Source organism: Acinonyx jubatus, chromosome B4 (assembly GCF_027475565.1).
Source record: "Acinonyx jubatus isolate Ajub_Pintada_27869175 chromosome B4, VMU_Ajub_asm_v1.0, whole genome shotgun sequence".
Classification (NCBI taxonomy): Eukaryota; Metazoa; Chordata; class Mammalia; order Carnivora; family Felidae; genus Acinonyx; species Acinonyx jubatus.
In genome coordinates, this window is record NC_069387.1 from 124,134,283 (window position 1) to 124,159,522 (window position 25,240).

The window sequence follows — 25,240 nt, forward strand, 5'->3', positions numbered from 1 at the left end:
GGGAACATTCTAAGTCATAGAGAGACAAACCTTCAGTGGCTGGAAGAGGAAAAGATCAAATTTGGCAACTGACAAAAGAAATAAGAGAGAATCTATAAACAATATAGACTCTCTGTCCCAGGTCTAGGGTAGCAGACTTGGAGAGAATTGCAGAACTGAAAACAGAACTGGCAAATGTCAAGAAGGAACTTGAATTCAGGGCTAAAAAATGGGATGGAGATTCTTCTTTACAGTTCACTATAGCTGAGCAGGAAGAAGAGATGCTAGGGGAAATTTGATGATGTGGAGTTTCTAACTAGGAATACATAAATTAAAGATGACTTTATGAAAGATATGAAAGTACAACTGGTTGACTCCAAGGACCTACCAGATATGAAATGCTTGACTCCCAAATTTTTCTCCTTCAGGAAAAAGTTTCTTGACTTATGGATTCTGCCAAAGAATTCTTGTCAAGAAACTTCAGGAAAACAAAGACAACAGTTGCTACTGATATTGGAAGAGTTGGTAGATAAACTAACCTGGCTCACTAAGACCCTTTAAACAGACAGCTCTATGGCAGTCTGATAAAGTTTCATACTCACCCAGGGAATTATAAGTGAGGCTGAATTCTACAAGTGAAACTGGAAGGTTTCCAGGTACTGTGCGGTCTTCTGCAAGTGCCTCTTTGAAGAAGCCTGGAGCACTTAAAGCAGGATGAAGACTCTGGCCACTACTGTCACTGTAGAAATGGAAAATGAGAAAGCCCATCAAAAAGAGGCCTTCTGAGCTCAATTGGGTGAGGTCCAGGATGGGCCATTAGCATAAACTATGAAATTAATCTCAAATTAATCCACCTGTATCTCTGCTAGATCTTTACATCATATAATAGAGTTTACAAAAGTCTTAGCACATTTTAAATCATTCTTAAACTAGATATCTACCTGAAAGAAATGAAAACATGTTTACACAAAAACCTGGACATACATTTTATAATATCCAAAAACTGGAAACAATATAGGTGCCTTTTAATTGGTGAATGGGTAAGCAAATATTCTCAACTTCACTCCCCTTCCCTAGGTCCAGAGGAGAGCAGTCACTTATGATCCTAAAGGGTAGTACTTCATGGCATTCCCACTTCATGGGCAGCCCTTTAGTAACACAACCTAGGTTCAAAGATGCTCAATTTGCTTCTGTGTTTTTTGCCTACTTGCTCACAACACTTGACCAGTGTTGGCTACTTTCTGCTCTCAAAAGCCTTTACCTCTACAGTACAGCATTAGGAACCTCATTTGTGCAATAAATATGTTCCTGCAAAGCTATAAATCAAAGGTTTTGAAATACAATTATATTTTCCCAAAGTTCTTAGTTTCAGAGATGTTTTGTCTTAGTGATTGATCATTAGTTGGCAATAACTTTCCAGTTTTAAGTTATCCACTATAAACCAAGTAGTTCCTCATTTGTACGAAAACATTACAATGTACTCTGAACTTACTCTACAAGAAAGAAAGTACAAGTTCTTTCAAAATGTGGATTACACACTAATGAGTTATCATTTTTTTTAAGATTTAGAATTTAATTATCAGGCAACCTACAGTTACTGTCTTCATATTCATGGTGCCCTTTGGCCCTACCTCATCTCAACTTTTTTTTCCCATTTCAAAAGACATCTTTTGAAAATCAGGCTTATTGAGATATAATTTACACACAATAAAATTGCTATTATTAGTGTATAGCTCTATGAATTTTGAAAGATGCAACATGAAGCCCACACAACACTCAAGATAAAGAACAGTTCCATCATCCCCAAAAGCCCCTTGAGCCTCTTTGTAGTCAATACTTCCCAACTCCCAAGCAACCACTGATCTATTATAGTTTTGGCTTTTATGGAATGTCATATAAATGGAAGATCAGTATGTAGATTTTTGAATTTGCATCTATCACTTAGAATAATACATTTGAGATTAATTTATGTTGTTGTATCAGTGGTTTGTTCCTTTCATGGATAAGCAGATTCCATGGTATGTGTATGTACGTATGTATATGTATGTATATATATGTATATGTGTGTGTGTGTGTATATCACTATTTGTTCATCCATGTACCAATTAAAAGGTAGTTTCTAGTCTTTGTCTATTATAAAATGTGTGTCCAGGTTTTTGTGTAAGCATGTTTTCATTTCTCTTGGGTAAATATCTAGGAATGGGATTGCTAGGTCATATGGTAATCTTATGTTTAACTTTACAAGAAAATGCCAAACTGTTTATTCAAGTGTCTATCTATTATTCTGCAGTCCCACCAACAATGTCTGGGAGTTCTAATTGCTACACATCTTCAGCAACACTTGGAATTATTTTTATTTTGACCAAGCAGTGACATTTCATTGTGGTTTTGATTTGCATTTCCCTAATGACTAATGATGTTGAGTATCATTTCTTGTGTCATCCATATATGTCCAACAGTGATTGTTCAACTATGCCAATGTTTTAAAAACTGGTTTACTTTTTATTGAGTTCTAGGAGTTCTTCATATATTCTGGATACAGTCACTTATAAGATATGTGTTTTGCAAACATTCTCAGTCTGTTACTTTTTACTTTCTAAACATCATAGTACAAAGATCAGAGTTTTTATAAATTAAATTTTTAATGGATTATGCTTTGAGTGTTGTAGCTAAGAAATTTTTTGCCTGACCCAGGATCACAAAGATTTTGTCTTCTTCTAAAAGTTTTATAATTTTACATTTAGATTTATGATCTATTTTGAATTATTTTGTATATGGTGCAAGGTATAAGTTGACAGGTTGAAGTTCTCTTTTTTTCTTGAAAAATAATGTCCAATTATTCCAGCATTTTGTTCTTTTCACTATCTTTTGGTAAGTTTGCATTTAGCAGACAACTCTCTATATAATATACAGAAAGGAAGGAAATCCTCTAGCTTTGGTGTCACAATCCTATGGCAGGAGATGGGAGGACAGTTCCCACTTTCTTTGGCATGAAATGCATAAGTAATGAGCTTTCTGCTCAATAGATATGCATAGTATAGGACAGTCCATAAAGAACTGTCAATACTCTGTAGCCAGAGATCACCAGGAACTCACCAGTGGTTGAATCAGTTGAGCTTATTATTCATCCCAGCAAGGGAAAGCACAAAATGGGGAACAGTGAGGCATCTCAGTAAGAGGGTAATAGAAAGGACTTACATTAAGGTTTGGGTTTGTGTTAGGTGATTTGGGGGACTTTGCTTTAAATTGGATGCTGTGAAGAAGCAGGGGTAATTCTATGATTGGGTATCTTAATAAATCTTATGTAGAAAGAGGGAAGGTTAGCACAAGGCTAAAGCTGTCACTGGTAAAGAAGTAACAGCCACTCACATTAGTTTGATATCTTCAGTTTTTGTATTCCATTTGGTGGTGTGGATAAAGTTCATGTTTTTGTCTGTGTTCAGACATGGTTATGGAGTAGTCTTATTTTTGTCCTGATCCATCATGATCATGGGAGTAGCCTTTTCTGATGTTGATGTTCTCTGAAACTGTTCCACAGGATATATCAAGGAAGGCTTACCTATGGCAGGCCAGCTCCCAGCAACGCTAAGACCTGGCTGATAGCACCAGGTCAGCCACTTAATATCAAAGACTGGTCAAAGTTGTTGAGAACTTAGGCCATAGATTCAGACAAAAAACAAAACAAAACAAAACAAAAAAAACCCACGTTTGATCTGCTCTTTATTGGCTGTGGGCCCTTGGGTAAATTAGCTAACTTCTTTATGGCTCCGTTTCCTCATATGAATATAAGAATAATCACAGTGCTTGATTGCCTTATTGGACTGTTAGGAAAGATGAGATATGACAAGAAAAACTTGTCAAACAAATCTTGGTTATTATTATTGTATCACAGAAAAGGTTAAGAAGGCTACTGGAACACAAAAAGGAAAACCAAGAATAGTCCAGGTAATTGTGCCAGAAAGTCAAAGAGCAGTAAGAAAGTGAGACTAGAGAAGCAAAATAATTTACATTGGATGACAATCTATAAAAAGCTATAAACTGTCCAGCTCATTTCAAAATGCCAGGATAATACATTAATAAAAACATTCATAAAAGCATTAAAAAAACAAAAACATTCATAAAAACAAGGAATATAGGAAAATATGTAGATCTTATACCAAATGATTTGCCATTTAAATGAGTTCATATAGAAACACTGAGTGGTTGATAACAATGAAACCTATTATGTGCATATAGTAGGAGATAGATTCATGTGATGGATAGAAAGTTGGATTGGGATCCCTTTCAACTTCAATGCTTATAAATAATTTACTTCTTCCTTTCATATTTCTGATGTACAGCTTGCTCCTTACTGGCCCTTACTTTTTGAACACCACATCTTGGTAAGCATGCAATGTCACATCTAATTTGTAGTTTTTCAGTAATGCAGAAGGCTCTCTGTATGTAACCAACTAGAGGAAAACTTAACCATTTAAGAGACTGGATAATTGATATAGGCTGCATTAAGAATTTGTTTCATTAAAAGTTATTGCCTGAAGGCTCTAAGGATTCATCATCTTAAGACATACAATCTTTCAAAATAACATGTGGAAATAGTTTCATTTTACTAATCTGAGAGTGGGATTTCATAGAATGGGAATCAAGATCTGAATGGATTCAGTCTATAAAATGAAGAGGGCCGGACTTTCTTGAGGCTCCTTTCTGCTGCACCAAGGCACCCCAAACCAAGATAGCATCCTTCTATAAAAGCCATTCTAACAAGATAATCTTTATTTTCATTTTAGAGCTAGGGGTGGGTGGGCACGGAGTGGTGCTATTCATTTTTACAGGTTTGAAAACTGAGGAAATAAGAAATGATTAGTGTCAGCCTTACAAGAAATACACAACTACCTATACTGGCCGTTTTATAAGGTTCTGTCATCTCACAACCTCCCAAAGAGCTCCCCTACATCTTGGTTGGCTTATGAGACGGTTTTAAACCACTGATGTGGCTTATGGCTTTAATAACTCTAAAAATGTACAATCTCCCAGGAGATTGTTTTTATTAATCGGTTTTATTAATCATTTATACTTGAATAATGATTAAATTCTCTTGCAGAGAGAAAGAAGTCAAGGGAAGAACAGTGTAAGTGTGCAATTCGTAATTCTGCCTAGCTTTCACTCTGGAAAAGTCAGGTGTTAAGGACTGAGGTTTCTGTGACAGTAAGAAAATAGAGTAGGTATCCAACTCTTCACATGTTGGGTAAACACCACAATCCACAGAGCTTGCTAATCGTCCAAATCGTATTTTAAAGTGAAATTATTATTTAATTTCCCCTTTTAAGTTCTGGAAAACTAAAATATCTTGACAGTCTCAGAACAATGGTCTAAGTGGATGTGATTCTATGCTTTGATAAATCAATAGGTAGGCTGAAACCACAAACTATATGCAGTCTGCTACATTTATGACCTGGATCAAAGTCATCTTCTTCCAGGATTCTTTCCTTGGTTCGAGTGTCCTTTTCTGAGCCTGGTCAACGGTTACTATTCAGTTGCATCACTCGGATTGCTTTGCATTCGGGGCGGGGCGGGGAAGGAAAAGCCAACACAAACACTGGGTGAGGTTATTTGCGGGTTGCTTCGCGTGTGTTTTGTCTCGCTGACTAGACTCAGGGAGGATCTCACACTTGTATAGGAATTCACATTTTGTAAGGCCCTCTCCCGCCCACCATCTCTTTGCAGTGTCTCAAAAAACCTACGATGGACTTAACTGTCATCTTCACTTGAAGGTGTAAGGAGAAGGGCGAAGAAAGGTGAATGGAGACCATTTGCCCAGGCCAGTGAGCGGCCTTTGCGCCACTATCCCTTTTGGTCGCCGCAACACCTGTGACGTGCATCCTACGACCCCTAGTCTGGAGCGAGGTGGGACGCCTCCCTCGCAAGTCCTCCTCGAGCCACACGCTTCTCCACACCTTCCAGAACGGCAGGCAGGCAGGCAGGGCTTCCGCCGAGGCGGGGAGGCTAGGAGAGGAACCCCGCTAGTCGGCAGGAGGCGAGGGAGCCGCGCGAAACCCGGTTTCCAACTTCACCGCTCACCACCAAACGCCCGCTCTCCCCATTCAATTTCGAGTGCCCGGCCAGCCCTCAGCACTGCAGCAAGCCGGGCGACGGCCACGAACCACAGCGGCTCTCACGGCCCACAAACTCAATTCCGGGGCAGAGAGCTTTCTAATAATAACAACAGTGATAAGTGAGCAACGCCCTTCTCGTCACCCCTGTCACCTGGACAGTGAGGGCGCGCCGAGAGCCCCACAGGCAAGGGCTGACAGAAGGCCCAGTTCGTCAATCTAAGGAGGGGAAGCAGGGAAGGGAGGAAGGTTGAGGCCCCTGGGCCAGAAAGGGGCAGAGAAATTAGCGACTGTCCCACCGTCCCTAGTGCAAAGGTTCTGAATTCCGACCGACCGTTACTCGTGGCGGAACGAAAGCTTCGCGAAACCGCTGGGCGAGCACTTAGGGTTTGAGGACAGCCGACGGCGCGTTCCCTGGGCTCCGCGCCCCTCGCCCGATCTGATTGGACGCCGGAGGAAAGGGGGCGGGAGGCCCCAGGGCAAGGCGCGCGCGCAGGCGGGCCAGGGGTTCCAGCGGAGGCACCCATGGGGCCAAGGGGCGGGAGCAGGGAGCGGGGGCGTCGCGCGTGCGCGCGTTCTGAGGCGGGGGGCTGGGGGCTGCTGGGAGGGCAGGGCAGTTCGAGAAACGGGTGGGTGTGTGCCGGGTGGGCGCGGGCGGGGCCTGGGGTGCGCGTGCGCGTCGGCGCCCGAGCCGCGGGAGGAGGCGGGAGCTGAGGAGGCGGTGCAGGGGGCGGGTCGCGTCCGGCGCCACGTCCGCAGCCGGAGGCCGCTACTGCCGCCGTTGCCAACGGAGTCTTCTGGCTCCGAAGCTTGAGGAGACGCCTCTGGAGCCCGCAGTTGCCCGAGGCTGTGCCAGCCGCTCAAGCAACCGCAGCCGTCCTCGGTGCTGCCCGCTTCCTCCGCCCAGTCCCGGCTCCAGACGCCGACCCTCGACCCCGGAGGTGTGTAAGCGGGGCTGCGAGGGCGGGGGGCGCCGTCCCGGCTTCCTGTCCTACTCTCTGTCGCCTTCTTCCGTTAGCTGTTCTGCACCTCACCGTCTCGGGCCTGGCTTCCCCGAGCCGAGCCTTTTGGGGGGGACTGAGCGGGAAAGGGGGAGGGGCGGGACGATGTTGGGGGCGGACGGAGATTCGCTGGCGGGGTTATTCTTCTTTACGACTCCCCGGCTCCCCAGCGGTGGTTTGTGACTGGGGACTTCTTTTGGAAGCCGCCGCTTCACTTCTTAGCTCTTTGGGTGTTAGGCTGGGAAAATGTGGGTGGGAGGGCGTCAGCAGCCTGGGAGAGGAGAGAGATGCGACAGGGGGGCTGTGTGCTGGGCTTCCCCGCCACACTACCTCCTGACCTGTTGATAAACCACTCTCCTGGGTTCAGGCACACAAGCCTTGGTCCCCAGTGCTCTTCCTGGGTAGAAAGGCTCTACCCTCACGCCTAACCTAAGGCTGAAAGTGTGGAATGGAGAGAGGCGCTGACGGCGCCAGGGGTGATGGGGGACCGCTGGTGCACCCGTTGGTGCCATCATTGCCTCCCAGGTCTAAATAAAAGCCGTGCCTGCTGTGCACACGCAGCTTCGAGACTAGTCCCCAAGCTCCCACTTGCAGTCATATCCCAGCTTAAATAGATCCCCTTTAATGTGTAAGAAGACAAATTCTGGAACCTTATGGGAGTGGGGGTGTGCTGGGTGTACAACGTGGAGCGGAGGGAGGAGGTGCTGAGCTTAGTCCTAGTCACGGCTTCTCCAGGGTCATTTTCTGCCTCTCCTGCCACGTCACTCCCTCTGCTAAAGGGAAGAAAAAAAAAAAAAAAAAAAAAAAAAAAAAAAGACTTGCTAGTGCCTAAAGAGATCAGTGGGGGGAGAAGGGACTGCTGGGAAAGGTTTACAAACACCTAAAGAGGAGAGTTCTTATTTTATTATGTCTTTGTGAACCCTTGTGCTAATTCCAAGTGAAAATACTTTATTTTGCTGCCTGTGATTATTTGCTACCCGTGATGATTTGCTGTAATGTGATTGTTTAACCTTTAGGGCATCCATTGGTGTGGGTGCTCTAGGAGCTCCCGGGAATATTGATATCACATCAACAGGTCTGTTTACATGTATGTGGCCATGCCTGCTTTTTTAAAGAAAAGGAAGTAATCTTTAATAAACCTATATTCACTGTTTTGACTTTTTCCCTCACTTTCATTTCTTCAGTCTGTGTCCTGGCAGATGTGCCAGAAACCAAGTTTAATAAAAATGTGTCCCTATGTGGAGAATATCATTAGAAAAGTTTAAGTTGTGTGTGGGTGTGTGGGTGTGTTTTACTTAAGGAAAATCTTCACCTGTCTTTGTTTCAGTCATTGAGTATTTGCTGTTTTGCTACTTCCTGAAGCTATCTCCGTGGATTACATAGAAATACCTTCAGAGTAGGGCCTTCACATGCTTGTTCTGGTTGAAACCTCAGTGCCCAACACAGTGTCTGACATGGTAGGGACACAAATACATGTTGAACTAATGAGGTATAATTTAGTGCAGATTACGAGGGTACTGGTTATCTGGCTTGATAGCATATTGTGTAATTCTGCTTTACTGTTTCATTTCAAGACAACGCTTAAAAAGTTGCCATCTTGATACTCTTGGTTGTTACTTGTCACTAAGGGGGTCACTTAAAAGTTTTACTGACAGATTACTTTTCCTCCCTGCCAGATTCAATGCATTTCTTGTAGCCTGTTTGCTGTTGATCTAATGGGCGGGGGCCATGTTTAAAAGCAGCCTGTTCAGGGTAGTTGGTTAACCAGAGAAGCCTAAACACAATAAGCTGGTGTTTTAATATACGATGCTTATTGGTATATGTGTGTTAAAGCCCTGTATAAATATATTTTGAAACTCCTTGTAGTTATTTGGCAAAGAGGCTAAAAGCAGGGGGTTGGGGATGTGGCAAAGTTCCTATATATAGAATGTGTAGAAGAATTTAGCTAATTCATTTATAGTCTTTTTCTTATAGGGAATTGGCACTTACTATTTAATAACAAGCTTTTGAAGTGGCTTTGAAGGTAAACTGTTTTGTACTGTATCTTGTAGTTAGGATTTATATAATGTGTTAGGGCTATGTAACTTCCTTTGGCACAGAGAAGGGTGTTCAGCCATGGGCAAATTTGTGTACTGTTTTCAGACTTTTTCACTATTAATGAAAACGTTATGTATAAAATGTCATAGATATCCACAAACAACCCTGATTCATCTGTTTTCCTTAAAAAAAAAAAGTTCCTACGGAGGCATTTGTTTACTTATTTCTATTATTGGAAGAAAAATTACCCTCTAGGGAATAGTGTTGTTATTAATCCTTGCTGAATGTATTTGCCAGCTGCTATGTCTATGATACTGTTGTACTGGACAAGAATTGTTTCTCCTTGGCCTAAAATGCCTAAATTAACTACTGATGAATTGCAGTATACAGCAAAGAAGCCTTTCACATTTTACAATTTCTTAAAAACATACACTTATAACCAGTTTTAGTTGGTACTCTGAGTTTGTCCAAATGGTAAAATTAATTTATGTCCAGAGAATAAATTCAATTATTTGTCCTGATCTAAAGGCAGTTTTCTGTTTTTATTGTCTTAGAAAAGTACTTTTTACATAGAAAATTATGTGCATTATGAGTTCTTAGAGAGCAGATAATTTTTTGGTTTTTGCATGAAACTAAATTGATAAGTCTTGGAAAAACTGGGTAAACTTGTTTAGAGAAGTCCTGTGTGTGCTCAGTCACACCAAAATCTTAGTGCCTAACAGTATGCCTGGCACATAGTAGGGGTCCAAGTATATGTTGAACTAATGACTCAATAAGTTTAGGGCAGATGGTTTGCATAGAATTTCATAATTTTCTTTAAGGGTAATATTTAAATGGTCATTTTTAAAGAAAGTGTTTATTTATTTTGAAGGAGAGAGAGGCAGAGAGGGGGAAGAGAGAGAGAATCCCAATCAGGCTGCACACTGCCAGGACAGAGCCTGACACAGGGCTTGATCTCATGAACTGTGAGATCATGACCTGAGCCGAAACCAAGAGTCAGACTCTTAACAGACCCAGGCACCCCACATGGTCGTTTTGACACTTTTCCTGTCAGTTGTTACCTGTCTCCATGTGTATACTTTTTTAAAATTTTAATTAAAAAAAATTTTTTTTATTGTTGAGAGAGTGTGTGTGTGCGCGCGCATGCGTGCGCACGCGGGAGGGGGCAGAGAGAGAGGGAGACACAGAATCTGAAGCAGGCTCCAGATTCTGAGCTGTCAGCACAGAGCCCGACTTGGGGCTCGAACTCACAAGCTGTGAGATCATGATCTGAGCCGAAGTCAGACACTTAATGGACTGAGCCACCCAGACACCCCTTAATTTTTTATTTTAGAGAGAGACAGAGGGAGTGGGGTAGAGGGGCAGAGGGGGAGAGGGGGAGAGGAAAAGAATCTTAATCCACACTCAGTGAGGAGCCTAACCCAGGGATCGATCCCAGGGACCCTGAGATCATGACCTGAGCCGAAATCAAGAGTCGACTGTTCAACTGACTGAGCCACCCAGGTGCCCTACCATGTATATATACTTTTAAATTTTACAGGCAGATTTTTACCTTTCCCAGTTTTAACAGATTAGGAGCATGTTTGTCTTCACAGTTCCCAATTTAAGAGAAACAAGTCCCCTGTTCATGATAATGAATAGCATGGTAATACAAAAAATATTTCTCCTTGGTGATAAAGTGGTAGTGTCTGTAAAGAGGTAATATCACTAAAATTTTGGCACATATACGTATGTAGAGGTTGGAAATGATTTATGTGAGTAAAAAGTACAGGTGGCATTAAGATAGTTAAGGATTTTAGCAAAAATACTTTTATAAGGCATTTGGTGCCTTATGACAAAATTAGGAATCTAGAAAATGACAATATTCCAAATACTTGCAGCTTTTACACAATTTTTATCACCCTAAGGGTTCTAGAGGAATTTTAATACTATATACTTGCTATTAACACCAATGGTGTACAAGAAACTCGAACATTAAAAAAATATGTACACAAAATAAAAATCAGTCTCCATGGCATCTTAGGGTTTCCAAAGCCCTGTAATACCAAGTTCCTCTGTTCTAGGTAGCCAGGCTTCTAGCCTGGCAGGACTCCAGATTTTCTCTTTTATTGTTTATTGATAATCCTGTTTGCAACTATTACTAACAATATTAAATGTAACTGGATATTTCTGTATAATGGTATCTAGAGTCCTATATTTCAAACTCTTCTACCAAAATACATTTAACTTAAGAGCAAAGTAAATTCCTGGGGGAGGTGAGAGTGTGGTGGGCTGAGAAGAGAGAGCTGGTAAACCTGTGAGTATACATCCTGAAGAAGTTCCTAGTAAGAATGAAATTTTTTGATGGGCTCCTGCATGGCTCACTTGGTTGAGCATCTGACTTCTGTTCGGGTTGTGATCTCAGGGTTCTGTGAGTTTGAGCCCCGCATGGGGTTCTCTGTTGTCACTGTGAGCCTGCTTTGGATCCTCTTTCTCCCTCTCTCTGCCCCTCCCCCTGCTCACCCTCACACTCTCTTTCCAAAATAAACAAACATGAAAACAAAAAAAGATTCTTTGTCTCCCTCTGCCCCCTCCCCTGCTTATGCTGTCTCTCTCTTAAAAAAAAAAAAAAAAAATGTTTAAATAAAAAAAGAATGAAATTTCTTGAAAGTCCAGTTATCTTAAAAAATTCCCAAGCACTTTTCAATTATCTTTTTAATTAGTGTATGTTTAAAACAAAACAGTATTTTAAATTACTATGTAGTAAAATATATACATCCTTCTACTGTGGTTCTTAAAACCCCTGGCATACTACTGCCTACTCTTACATAAGCATTTGAAAAGCACAATTCTAGCTTAACGTGTTCTTTAAAGTTTATTTATTTATTTGAAAGAGACAGAGACAGTGCAAGTTGGGGAGAGGCAGAGGGAGAGAGAGAGAATCCCAACCAGGCTCCACACTGTCAGCACAGAGCCTCATGTGGTGCTTGAACCCATGAAGCCATGAGATCGTGACCTGAGCCGAAACCAGGAGCTGCATGCTTAACTGACTGAGCCACCTAGGCGCCCCCCCTTTTTTTTAACCAAAATTTTTACCATATATTGGTATGTATCTTTTCTTGTTATGTTTGAAATTAATATGGATACAAACAATAATTTTATCTCACTTATTCCACAAATACTGTGTACAAATACTGCTTACAACAAAAACATGTACTAACAAAATGGTAAGAATATAAATAAGATATTCAAATTGCAAGCCAGGGAGAACAGCAATAAGAGTGGAGGTCTTGGGGAGGTGTGAAGTTGGGGGGAAATAGAACAACTGGGTGGGCCACATGAACCTACTCAGCTAAGTTGGGAATTTAACTGTAAGCTTCCTGGAAGCCAAAGGGAAAAGGGAGATATCACATCTTTCTTTGTATCTTTTAAATGGGAAAGTACATAGATCTCAAAGAGAAGAAAATATTCTAAATATGTTGTGGAAACAAAGTTTTTCTGAATACCTCTAAGGAAATTCCTTAAAATTTGTTTTTATGTTTTTTATTTTGCTTTTGAGAGAGAGAGAGAGCGCGCGTGCGTGGGCGGGGGGAGGGGCAGAGAGAGGGAGACAGAATCTGAAGCAGGCTCCAGGCTCTGAGCCATCAGCGCAGAGCCTGACATGGAGCTTGAACTCACGGACTGCAAGATCATGACCTGCGTCAAAGTCAGACGCCCAACCGACTGAGCCACCCAGGCACCCCCCTCTAAAGAAATTTCTAATGTGGAGCTCCGTATCAGAGCTATCAAGTGATGTAGTAGGTAATTTCTTTACAGTGTGGTATAGTCAGTGTAGTAGCTTGCATTAGGCTCTTTGTCAGGGTTTCCTTAATGAGGACATAACTGAGAATTAAACTCAGTGGTGGCATTTTCTTCAAATCAGCATGTTTTGATTTGAGTATGTTGTTTTTAGATGGTCACCTTGATTTGAGGATAAAAGCCTTAAAAAACTAGGATAAAAACTAGGTAGATGAACTGCATAATCTTTGAAAATATCCTTTATGAATAAAACTGATATCCAGACTTAAAAATATGTACAAAAGCAATGCATGTTTATGGTTGAAAATTAAAACATAGATGTTAAATATACATTTAAAGAAGGGTGATGGTATTTCTTTCTCTCTCTGGCACGCACTCTGTGTATGTGTGTATGTTTGTCTCTGTGTATACGTGTGTGTGTGTGTGTATGTATTTTTCTACCCCTTAGTCGCAATCTTTGTCAATATTTTGGTATACTTCCTTTCAGTCTTTTTATGTGTATTTAAAAAATTGGATAATAGGATATATGCCTTTTATGTTCTCTAAATGTAACATTAGCATTTCCCCGTAGTATTTGATCTTCATAAACTGTTTTAATGTCTGCATTGTGTGTGTCTCTAGGAAGCTTATAAATTCGTCTCTTGCCTTCCATGAGACTGTACTCATTTGTACACTTTCAAACGTATTTTGTTTGTTTTTGCTGGCTTCTCTTTTACTCACCTCTTAAGTATGAGCAGTCCAAATAAGGTTATCTGTCTACTTCTCTTTTATCATTTTTTCCCTTGATTGTATCACCCGTCCCTCACATTTCTAGCTATCACCCAAAACAGTCTCAGGACCTCAACTCTAACTCAGACTTCATGCTGAGTTTCAGACCCCTTAAATCCAGTTGCCTGCTAAACATGTCCTGTGTATACCCTGAGGCCATCTCAGATCCAGCTGTTCAAAAACAAGGTCCTTTCATCATATCTACAGTCAATAGTAATGTATTGTACACTTAGGTCTTAGAGGGTAGATCTCATGTTAAATGTTCTTACCACAGTAAAATAAGAATTTTTAAAGTCCTTCATCTTTTCTCAGAAGTGGTTTTTCGTCGCCTGTCGTGACCTCATCATCTTTGTCTACTTAGTTGCTCACACTAGAAATCTTACGTCCTGTATTTTTCTTTTATCTCTTACTTATACCTAAGGTCTCTATTCTACTTCATACAAGAAATTCAAGTATTTATCTACCATGCATCAGACATTGAAGAAGGCTTGAGGATGGAGCAGTGAACAAAATCAAGCCTTGCTTTCATGGAGCTTACATTCTAATTGTGGGAGACACAGAGTAAACAGATCTCTATATATCAAGTGACAATAAGAGCAGTGAAGAAAATAGAGCAGGTTTAGGTGAAAATAATAGGGAGAGGAGTAGGAGGGGCTAATCTATTGTAAGGTGGTCTGGGCTGATCTCCGAGAAGGGGATACTTGCATAAAGACCTGAAGGAAGTTAGGAGGCAAGCCAGATACATATCTTGGGGAAAAGCCTTTCAGGAGAGGATGAGCAGGGAAACCCATGTTGGTAGGCTGGTGAGTGAGAGGCAGAATGGTAGGAGATGCTGTCAGAGTGTAAGATGTAAGGCCTCAACTCTGGATTTTATTCTGAGCAAAACAGGAAGCAGTTGTAGGTGTTCAAGCAGGGTATGGCAGGGCTAGACTGAAGGAAGAGGAAAGGCAGAAGCTTAGAAGCCAGTTAGGATACTTTCTAACAACCCAAGTAAGAGATTATGATAGTTTAATTGAAAGTGGTAGCAGTAGAAGTGATGAGAAGTGGTTGTATTCTGGACTTATTTAGGCAACAGAATTTGATGATTAGATGGGAATGTAAAAAATAGGAAATCAAGGGTGACTCCTAGGTTTTTGCCCAGATATTCATTTATACAGGAAAAATTGGCAGAGTTTAAATTGTTACTTCGTCTCATGGGACTACTAAAGTAGCCTTACTGTGTTTAATCTCTCTGACCTTCATCTGTTCTTGCTTCAGTTAGCTTCTTGAAGCACAGATCTGACGGTGTTACCCTGTCATGACTCCTCTTTGCCTACCCATAGGAGGATAAAGTCAGTTCATATTGTATAGATGAACTTGCATATGTCTTTTATAAAGCTGCCCTAATCTTTTAAATGGAGGTCATTTTCTTTTTTTAATTACAAGATATATGTGGGAAAATTAAGAATTTTTTTAAGGGATTCTATCTTAGCAGGAAAAGGTAAGTCTTTTGGTTGGGGTTTGTGGGATATATACAGAAAGGCAGTTTTGAAATATATGCAATTACTGTCACAACTGTTTTTTAAGTAAGCTTTATACCCAGTATGGGGCTTGAATTCGTGACCCTGAGATCAAGAGTCACATGCTCTACAGGGTGAGCTGGCCAGCTGCCCCCCTAGCACACCTGTTTCTAAACTCTAGCTAACATAGGTAGGATGTATGTGTGTATATAATTTCCTCACATTTCTGTACAGGGTCTGGTAGCATCCATTGATTGGTTCAGCCAGGAGATCTGGATTTGTATGTGTATTGTATACAGATACTGGGAACACAGTGATAAACGAGTGAACTGGGAACACAGTGATAAACGAGTCTCTCTGCTTGCAGTTAACAGTTTAGTGGGGAAGAAAGTGGCTCCACAATAGTTTTTCATCAGGAAGGGACACACATATTCTGCCAGGAATTCTGCATGTTTTGTTTTAAATTTGTTAAATAGCATTCTCATCCTAGAGTTAGGGCTTCTATATCTTTCTGTTTATGTTTCCTGAACACCAAGGATCTGATGAAGTTATTTCCCCTTTGCCACACAGTTTATGGTCAAGCTGGGATTGAAACTCAGGCTCTCTGATCCCAGTACCTTCAACACTATGCTGTATAATGTCTCATGCTCTTACCATGATGACAAATTAAAGAAACATAAATATGAATGGAAGTCAATTTAACTTTTTGGTTTAAGGGAGTTTTAAAATTAAGGCAAATCAGTCAAGAACTCCTTCTCCCAGTAATGCAGTAGCTGATGTTCTTTCTGTTGTTTTTTTTTTTGTCAGAGATTACATGTATCTACTATTACTTTTTAAATGTTAAGTGTGTATGCATACACACTTTAAATATGCTAAATCACTTAAGATGTGCAAAATTCACAAACCAGACTAGCATAAGATTAAGTGCTGTTGACCTGAGTCAGAGTTTTCACTACAGCAACCAAAAGGTATTTAAGCAAACACATGACTTGTGCTGCTGGGCTCTGTGGGGTGCATTGAAATCCCATCTTACACAGGATTTAGGTTTGACAGGCATTGCAGGTTGAATTACATGAGGTTACAATTCGCCTTTGAAAAATCCCATGTCTTACTATCACTACCATCATTTACCATCAACATGTTTTGCTTGGATTATTGAAATATAGAAGAAAATAAGGATGAATTTTTATCTGATTATCTAGAGCTTTAGGAATCATAAAGAGAAACTTTCCTGACCTTCCCTTGACCACTTAAAATTAACCACTTTGTTCTGATACGTGCTATAATATGTATGAGCCTTGAAAACATTATGTTAAGTCTCCTATCAGGTCTTTCTGCCTCTGTTCTTGCTCCTGTATTGCTTGTTCTCCCCACAACAGCTAGAACTATCTTTTAAAAGTGTAAATCAGAACGCATCACCTCTCTGTTCAATGCCTTTCACGGGCTCTGCATCTCAGAGCTAGAAAGCTAGTGACCACCAAGACCTGTAAGGGCTTAAGCGATGCAGACCTCCCTCACTCTTTGACCTCCTCTCCTGCTGCCCTTTGCTGTGACCCCTGCTACACTTTTCTGGCTGTTCCTTCTTGCTGCTTCTGGTAAGCTCCCACCTCAGGACCTTTGCTCTTGCTGTTTTTTATGCCTTGAGGCTTCTTTACCCAAGTATCTTGTATCCTTAACCTCCTTTACAATGTCACCACATTGAGGCCTTGACAGACTGTCCTATTTAAAATATATCCTCCCTCCATCCCTCCTTCTCCACAGCATTTTACCCCATCTGACATAGACAGTATATTCTTTGTTTATTGCCTTTCCCTACTAGATGATATGGGATGTTCATGATGGCAGAGATTTTTTGGTTTGTATTGATCAATGCTATATATCCTGTGCACCTAAAACATTACCTGGCCTATAGTAAGTGGTCAATCAGTATTTGTTAATTGATCAGTATATTTAGTACATTGTTAGTTTTCATAATATCTATTCCAGCTTCATTGAGATACAGTTGATATTCAGCATTGTGTTAGTTTAAGGTTTACAGTGTGGTGGTTTGATATACATGTATATGAAATGCTTCCTATAGTAAGGTTAGTTAACACATCTTTTACCTCACATAATTACCTTTTAGTTGTTATGGTGCAAACATTTTAAGGTATAGAATTTTATCAACTTACAAATATACAATATAGTATTAACTATAGTCACTATGCTGTACATTAGATCCCCAAAACTTAATCCTCCTGTAACTGGAAGTTTGTACCTTTTGACCAACATCTCATTTCCCCCACCTCCTCACTCCCTAGCCCCTAGCAACCACCAGCCTCCTGTTTCTATGAGCTCAGCTTTTTTAGATTCCACATATGAGATCATACAGTATTTGCCTTTCTCTGCCTGAATTATTTCACTTAGCATAATGCCCTCAGGTTTCATCTGTGTTATCACAAATGGCAGGATTTCCCCAATATACTTTTACATTTCTGTTGTATATGTACAGATATAATAATTTAGGCTCCATGATTTTATGACTAGGAAACAGTTGACTGCTGGGATCACAACCGTCATTTTCTGGCCAATCAAAACCGTCGTTATAGACCAATTTTGACTTGTTTTATTCTTTACTTAGTCAAGTGAATATAAAAGCAAATATTTTAAGATAGTAAAGGAAATTGGGAAAAAATTTTAACTGTGTTTTCTTCATCCCAATACAGTTTATTTTATTTCTTAGGTTCCTTTACTACTTGTATTAGGAAGTAATCACATATATATTTTTTTCATGGGTTTTGCTACCTGTGTTTGTAAGAGCTATTTTTGCTACCTGTGTTTGTAAGAGCTCTAAAAACAACAATAAAAAAGTAATAAAAATCCATCTCTTAGTGATTCTGATTGGTGGTATCTTTACAGGAGAAGGATGTGATTTTTAGAAAATTTTCAGAAGGAACATGTTTTTTAGTCACAGTATAGATTTTCCTTAAGTCTGTCGTGAAATAAATTACAATTAACCAATACTCTGTAGGAAGAAGCACTTAAAATTTTTGGGTGTTAACTCCCAGCTTCCAACTTTCTTTCAGTAACAGTAGTAACAATGTAGGAAAGCTTTTGCCATGCCTGTTACTCTTTGGTTGGTGTTTGAGATAAGATGTTGATTGTCCAGTAGTGTAATAAAAGTATTTCTTTAACACCACAAAGTAGGAGAGAAATAAGATGAAGTAGCCTTGTGACAGTGTTTTGAAATGTTGTTTATCTGAATAAAGTTACGTCTTAATTGAGCATGTGGTAAGAAGTAGTCTCATGTGTTGAGGTTACAATGAAATGTATATATGTTTTTTAGGAGATCATGAATCAGGCAGATAAAAATCAAGAAATCCCATCATACCTTAGTGATGAACCACCAGAAGGTAAGTATGCATCTGACACACTAAGCATGTGAATTAAACTGAATTAAAGTTCTGATTGTTTTTATTAAATTTATTCATTTTTTAAAAGTTTATTTATTTATTTTGAGAGTGTGCTCATGCACAATTGGGGGAGGGGCGGGGGGGGGGGAGAGAGAGAGAGAGAGAGAGAGGGAAAGAGAGAGAGAGAAAAAGAGAATCCCAAGAAGGCTCTGTGCTGTCAGGGCTCTGCTGTCAGCACAGAGCCCAACGCAGGGTTCGATCCCATGAACCACAAGATAATGACCTGAGCCGAAATCAAGAATCAGTCATTCAACCGACCTGAGTCACCCAGGTGCCCCTTTTTATCAAATTTAAAGTAACCATCTGTTTACCTTGTCAATAAATATGTTCCAAAAATAATTGAAGATAAATATTTTTAGCCTCTAAGAAGAAAGCACAGATATTGGTGAATTGGGGACACAATGCAACTATTTTATTACATAAGATCTATTCTTTTGTCACTCTTTTATTAAGACCATTTCACAAGTTAGAGTATCTTTTCATTTGTAGAGAATGGGTATGGGGTGCAGAGGAAGAATGGACTGTGTTTTCATGTCATGCATACAAAAACTCAATTCAAGAGGCACTTGAGATTTGTTGTTAAGCTATTATTTATAATTGGTAGCTCTCTCTTCCTATATTAATACATGGGCTTAGGGTAATTTAAATCGTCTTTTAGTTTGAAAATTGTGACATCATGGATCATTTTCTTACACTTCAAAAGTCCTTGGAAACACTAACTGCATACCTGAATGTCTTTACTGTATACAGAAAATGCCTATGGTCATTTTCTGTTTGTGGTTTTGGTGTAGAATATATAAGCCAAATAGTACTCTCCTTGGATAGCTGCATTTGTACAGGACAGTCATAATAGGTACGATAGAGAATCAAAGTGAAGAATAAGAGATGAAATGGCTGGTAGACCAGACTGGAGTAGCAGACAGACTCAATATCACCAGGAGGAGGGTAGAGCTGGAAGTTGTGACTCTAGGTATTGTATTTTCTTCCCAGTTCTGTTGCCCACTGTCCACAGTTTTCTTCCTATATTTCTTATGTTGGTAGACAAAAATGAAATTGTTAGGAAAACACAATGAAAAGTTTATACATAGGCCTAAAAGAAGATGGAGGTAACTAGCTGATAAGTTTTAGTTTGGTGGAGGAATAGCCTGGAAAATTATTAGTTCAGCTATTTTCCTTGACTAGTCATATCTAAAAAAATTTTTTTAATGTTTTATTTATTTTTGAGAGAGACAGAGACAGAATGTGAGTGGGTTAGGGGCAGAGAGAGAGGGAGACACAGAATCCAAAGCAGGCTCCAGGCTCCGAGCTGTCAGCACAGAGCCCGATGCCGGGCTTGACCTCACAAGCTGTGAGATCATGACCTGAGCCGAAGTCACTCAACCAACGAGCCACCCAGGCGCCCCATCCTTGACTTATTTTTTAGGTCTAGAACCTAGAGTTCTGAAAATAAAAGAGCTTAATGAGAAAGTTAATAAGGACTCTGTAGGGATAAAGTCAGAAAAGAGATAAAGACTATTCAGGAGCATAATTGTTAAGGAAGAGAAAGTGCTTTAGCAGTGTCTCTATTATATGGCAACCTGCTAAACTAAGGTAGTCTGCAGAGCAGATAATCTATATGGTGGTAATTAAGAGCGCACTGTAATTAGAGATCAACAGCATTAATATTTATTTGCCTTGACTAAGAAATACTGTCTTCATTAAAGGCGTGTGCATCAAATTTGGCATAGCAGGATACTAATGAGGGTATTCAGCATGAGGCACTTAACCTGTTTTATCCTCAGATCAAGATTTTCCCCTTTTCCTAGTGTTAGTGACTTTGATTACAAAAGAATTACCAATTATGTAACCCTTTTATCATAACTTTATATAATTAATGTATTCAGATGCTTTTCCATATCTTGTCTTTTATTTCAGCTATTTAAAGATTTTATTACCTATACTTATCACTCAAATAGCTTCACTTAAAAATTTGGTTTTTATAAATATAGCCATTGTTATATAGTTATGAGCTATTTTGACGAGTCAGTGAGATTTTCATACTTGTGACATGTCAAACCTCTAAACAATGGGAAGAAAACCTATATCAAGGTAAATTAGTGCTGTATTAGAAAAGCTTAATTTTCAGAGTATTTTCTCCATTAAATATTATCAGTTTCCCAATGTTCTCTTCTGTCATAACCACGTTCTGCTAGGAGTTCGTAGCTTTGGTGGTCTTGGATCTGTGTACCCAAAGAATTGAGTTTTCTTTGTGTGATTTGTACCTTTTCAGTGGTTAAAGCCTGAACTGTTTAGTTAGCAAGTATTTTTCCATTAAGTTTAGAAAAATGTAAACACCACTGTTTATGTGTTGTTGCTGCCTGAATCATTCATTCGATTGCAAAGTAGAAAGGACTTGTGTCCATTTGAGGCTGGCACAAGCAAATTTTTATGAAATTTGATGCCTGAGTTTGAGGTTACATGCCAATTTGAATGACTCTATCAAAACAAACCAGAGAAAAAACTTATGGCTTAAAAAAATCTGAATTTTTCATATTGATATTACCTTTTCTGGGAGTATTTGAAGAGTTTTTACAGACTAGATGCTCAAATCACATACTCTGTCCTTTAAGAATTATTGAGGCAATGAAAATATTAAACATAGCTGTAGTTTCTCAACACTACAAAAATCATTTTAGGTGGGTAACATGATTTTAAGTAGTAAATAAATTTCCTAATTTTACATAGCATTACTCTTTAAATACGTTATTAAGAGCATATAGAGCAGACACCCACATATATTTAAATTACTGGTTCTTAAATTTTTTGGTTTCAGGATGCTTTTACACTTTTAAAAATCGAGGACCCTCAAAAGCTTGTGTCTTTGTTGATATTTGCCGTATAAATAATAAAACTGATAAATTAATTCATTAAAAAACTCCAGTAGGCCCATTACATATTAACATGATTAACATAGTTTTTGAAAAGCAGCTATTTTCCAAAACAGAAAAAAATTGTGAACAGGGTGACATTGTTTTTAAATTTTTGCAAATCTCTTTAATGTTGGGGTTAATAGAAGACAACTAGATTCTCATAGCTGCTTCAGTGTTTAGTCTCTGATGTTACTGCAGATCATTTAGATTCTGGAAAATTCTGTAGACTTGTGAAAAAATGTGAAAGAATAAAAGTGAAAAGATAAATGATATGCTAGTATTATGAAAATAATTTTTACCCTGCAGAGCCCCTGAAATGGTCTTGTGGATACCCAGGGGGTCTCAGATCATACCTTGAGAACCATTGCTTTAAATGAAGAAGGTTTTTTCAGTAATGATTGAATTCTGTCAAGGAAATGAAGACTAAATATATTTATCTTATTTTTTCATGCTCCTTTTAGGATAGAAAGATTTTTATTAACAGCAACAAAACTGTAAATCAAGGAAACATTTAGATTTTGATTCTATTTTATGAAAGTTGTCTACTCTCTAAAGCATTTTTTTTCAGAGATACTACGGCTTAGCACTGGACCAAGATGTTTTAAAAACACGTCCAACTATGGTCTTGAGGGAAGAGCTCTTCAGCGTCTTGATCAGATTTGTATTTATGTGTGGTTTACCTTATCAAAACAACCTCCTGATTGTTAGGAAGTCTTAGGATACTTATTGATTTGTACTGCTCTTATAAAGACTTCTATTTGACTATCTTCACGATATTTTCTCTCATTAGGTTCAATGAAAGATCACCCACAGCAGCAACCAGGCATGTTGTCCCGTGTGACTGGGGGTATCTTCAGTGTTACAAAGGGAGCCGTTGGTGCCACCATTGGTGGTGTGGCGTGGATTGGTGGGAAGAGTCTGGAGGTGACCAAAACAGCTGTTACAACTGTGCCTTCCATGGGAATAGGGCTGGTGAAAGGGGGCGTGTCTGCTGTGGCTGGAGGTGTTACAGCTGTTGGGTCTGCTGTTGTAAACAAAGTGCCCTTAACAGGAAAGAAGAAAGACAAATCTGACTAAACTATGGAGATACACTTGCTCTCCACAGCATTATGATGCCAGTGGCATTGAATTGCTAAATTATGGACTACAACCAAGTCACCTGTTTGGACATTTATCTTCTAAACTGCTGTGTTGAAAGTATTGATGACTGGCTTTTGTCTAAAAAGAAGAGACCAATACTAGCACAGTGTATGAAGGTTTCTCATACTTAAATTCCAGCTTTTTATCTGGTAAAATGTTACACTTACTCAGTTGTAACTGAAGATATGGTATATTTGAATATTTACTATAAGTCTTTCAGTTTAACTAAAAAATGTGAAAGTTGAATTTAGTTGATGATCTTTATAGTTCCATATGTATAATGTGCCAGGTAACTCATTTGCCCCTTAAGAAGGGAACCTTGAACTACATAAACTGTACCTTTGATGTGCCTAATAGTTTCAGATGTCTTAGTTTTTTTTATAACCATAGTTGATTAGGCCAAGAGGCATTCTTTTCGTATTTAAGCTGGTAAAAGCAGGAATTAGAGAAATTCAGGAGAAGAGAAAAATGGTTTTATGATACTGTGTGTTAACCATCTTTTGTTAGATATGCATTACATTAATTTAATCATTGATGCCTTATAAAAGAAAACATCTTTTATAATACCCTAAATATGTGCAGTTCTTAGAACTATATATGGATTCTTTTAAAAGTTGTTTGTGAAATTAGTTTTCCCTCTTAAGAATCTCAGGAGTAGTGGGGTAAAGGCATTTCTTGCTCTCAGCAGATAAGATAGTGCTTGGTAAATTTTTGTTAACTGTCAGTATAGTTAACAGCCAAACTGTATGCTTCATTCTGGTTTCATGCTCCATCTTTAATACACCTCACAGTGCCTAAGGAACATTTCTTTGCTGGTCATACGCTATCTTGGAAGAGTTTCATATTAAGGAGGAACAAATAATTTTAAGTTGTTAATCACCTGACACATCCAAGATACAAAAAGAATTCTTCACACCAGTTTTGTCTGTAGGGTGGCTTAAAATGCTAGTGCCCCCTTCTAAAAACACAGTATAAGCGGCCACAAATATGTGGGGGCTGACTTTTCAATTGAATGAAATGGGCTTCACTGATTAGTTTTGAATGTAAAATATATTTAAGTGCTTTCAATGGTTTATAGGATTTTAAAATGTTATCTTACAGTCCTTTGAAGAAGTCATAGATTTTGTACCATTTCCAAGTCAACTTCAGGCAGGGAATTGAAGTTTTTGATGATGGATGATAAGTGTGTCATGTCTTCTTAATATGTCTCATCATGTCTCACTCATTCTTAAAGAGTATCACTTAGCTGGAATTCATCTTTTTATTTCATATTCAGTTTCTAAAAAAATTTAAAAGTGCACATATACTTGGCATTCCTCTTAGCTAAGGGTTATAATACAAGCCTGAAAAAAATCTTAGTTTTGTTTATACTTCAGTCTGGAAATTTCCTCCATTTTGCCAACTTCTGTGTAATGTGTGAGGGAGGAAAGGAGGTGATGCTCTGGAGTAAATAAGTCAGAATACATCCTTGAGAACTTAGATCACTCCAACACCTACAGCTTAAATGTTTGTTTCTAAACCACTGAGAATTTTACCATAGTAATGTGGACAACAAATGGCTAAGAACATAACTTTTAAAAGCTTTTATAAAGGCCGGTAGGTATCTTCCGCAAACCTACAAAGGTTCTTGAACCTACCATTATATACAAAACTGGAAAGTTGTTGAGTTCATCAGAAATTAAATGGTCTTTGTTTCATGCACCATGATTTAAGGTACATTTGTTGGTATATCTGGTCAAATGTGATAATCAGAAAAGAGATTTTTAAAAGAAACACAAAGTTAATAGGTGAACACTAAACAGTGGTCTAAATAATGGTATTGGAGAACTTGTTTCCTGCTATTTGAAAGAAATTATTACTTCATTGCTAGTTTATATTTCTAATTTATCTTCTATAGTCATAGGCTCTGCTGTGCTTTTGTACCTGAATTTCTAAATATAGACTTTAGTTTACTGTGTGCTTGCATATTTATTTTCAACTTTGTCTTTAAAATTGCTTGAGGAAAAATGGTTGTCATTTCTGCTACAGAAGAGCCACCTGGTACATTTTCTCTCATCAAGTTTGTTTTAAACTCTGAAGTATAATTTGATTCAGGAGAGGCTTTTGCAAGGACAGCAGAGAACTGTACAAATGAGCAGCTAGTCATAGAGGTTCTTGTTGAAATGAGCTTGCCATTTGATGGTATATGTACAGCTGTACACTTGAGTCTTTTCCAGTTTATTTTCATAGACTAGCAGTTTGACCTGCGAAGCAGTACTGGTTCACTTCAAGCAGCGAAGGTTGACATAGACACCTGGAGGCACCTGTTATTCAGTTTCTCTTTTGAGTGGGTATTTGGCACAATGAGGATAAATTTGTGTGACCCACTTGAATGCCTGATCTAATAATGTTGACATCATGAATCCTGTACTTAGTGAAATGTCAGATGAAGGTAACTGGTGATTGAATAAAATTTTGTTTGTATTGAAGGAATGGGAAAGAATACATAAATCTGTTAATAAAGCACCATGATCTGCAAAAGACAAAATGTTTCATAAAGATCTGAGGAAATAAAGGAATTTAAAGGAAAAA

General features: G+C 39.0%; 1 protein-coding gene and 1 long non-coding RNA gene across 4 annotated transcripts in view; one reads left to right on the plus strand and one right to left on the minus strand.

The window, feature by feature from the left end:
* Window positions 1-6,676, minus strand: part of LOC106971896 (uncharacterized) — a 19,866-nt gene extending 13,190 nt beyond the window's left edge. Inside the window, exons 1-2 of one of the 2 annotated variants that reach the window (XR_008300472.1) lie at window positions 6,421-6,676; window positions 582-718 (exon numbers count right to left, since the gene is read on the minus strand). This is a non-coding gene — a long non-coding RNA (uncharacterized LOC106971896). Of the gene's footprint in view, window positions 1-581; window positions 719-5,428; window positions 5,582-6,420 lie in introns of those variants that run through there. The other variant, XR_008300473.1, reaches the window with a different exon arrangement.
* TMEM263 (transmembrane protein 263) lies at window positions 5,658-25,240 on the plus strand. 2 transcript variants are annotated; one of them, XM_053226700.1, is made up of 3 exons: window positions 5,658-5,794; window positions 18,494-18,560; window positions 22,320-25,240. In XM_053226700.1, exons 2-3 carry the CDS (start codon window positions 18,500-18,502, stop codon window positions 22,604-22,606), a joined length of 348 nt encoding a protein of 115 aa, XP_053082675.1. In that variant the 5' UTR covers window positions 5,658-5,794; window positions 18,494-18,499; the 3' UTR covers window positions 22,607-25,240. The 2 variants fall into 2 exon arrangements, with proteins under 2 accessions (XP_053082675.1, XP_026926725.1); XM_027070924.2 differs by lacking the exon at window positions 5,658-5,794 and adding an exon at window positions 6,895-7,027.

Bases quoted from the DNA above. Each gene is read 5' to 3' on its own strand.
- TMEM263 (XM_053226700.1), top strand. From the start codon at position 18,500: ATGAATCAGGCAGATAAAAATCAAGAAATCCCATCATACCTTAGTGAT. The intron at 18,561-22,319 runs GTAAGTATGCAT...TTCTCTCATTAG, and splicing joins TAGTGATGAACCACCAGAAG to GTTCAATGAAAGATCACCCA.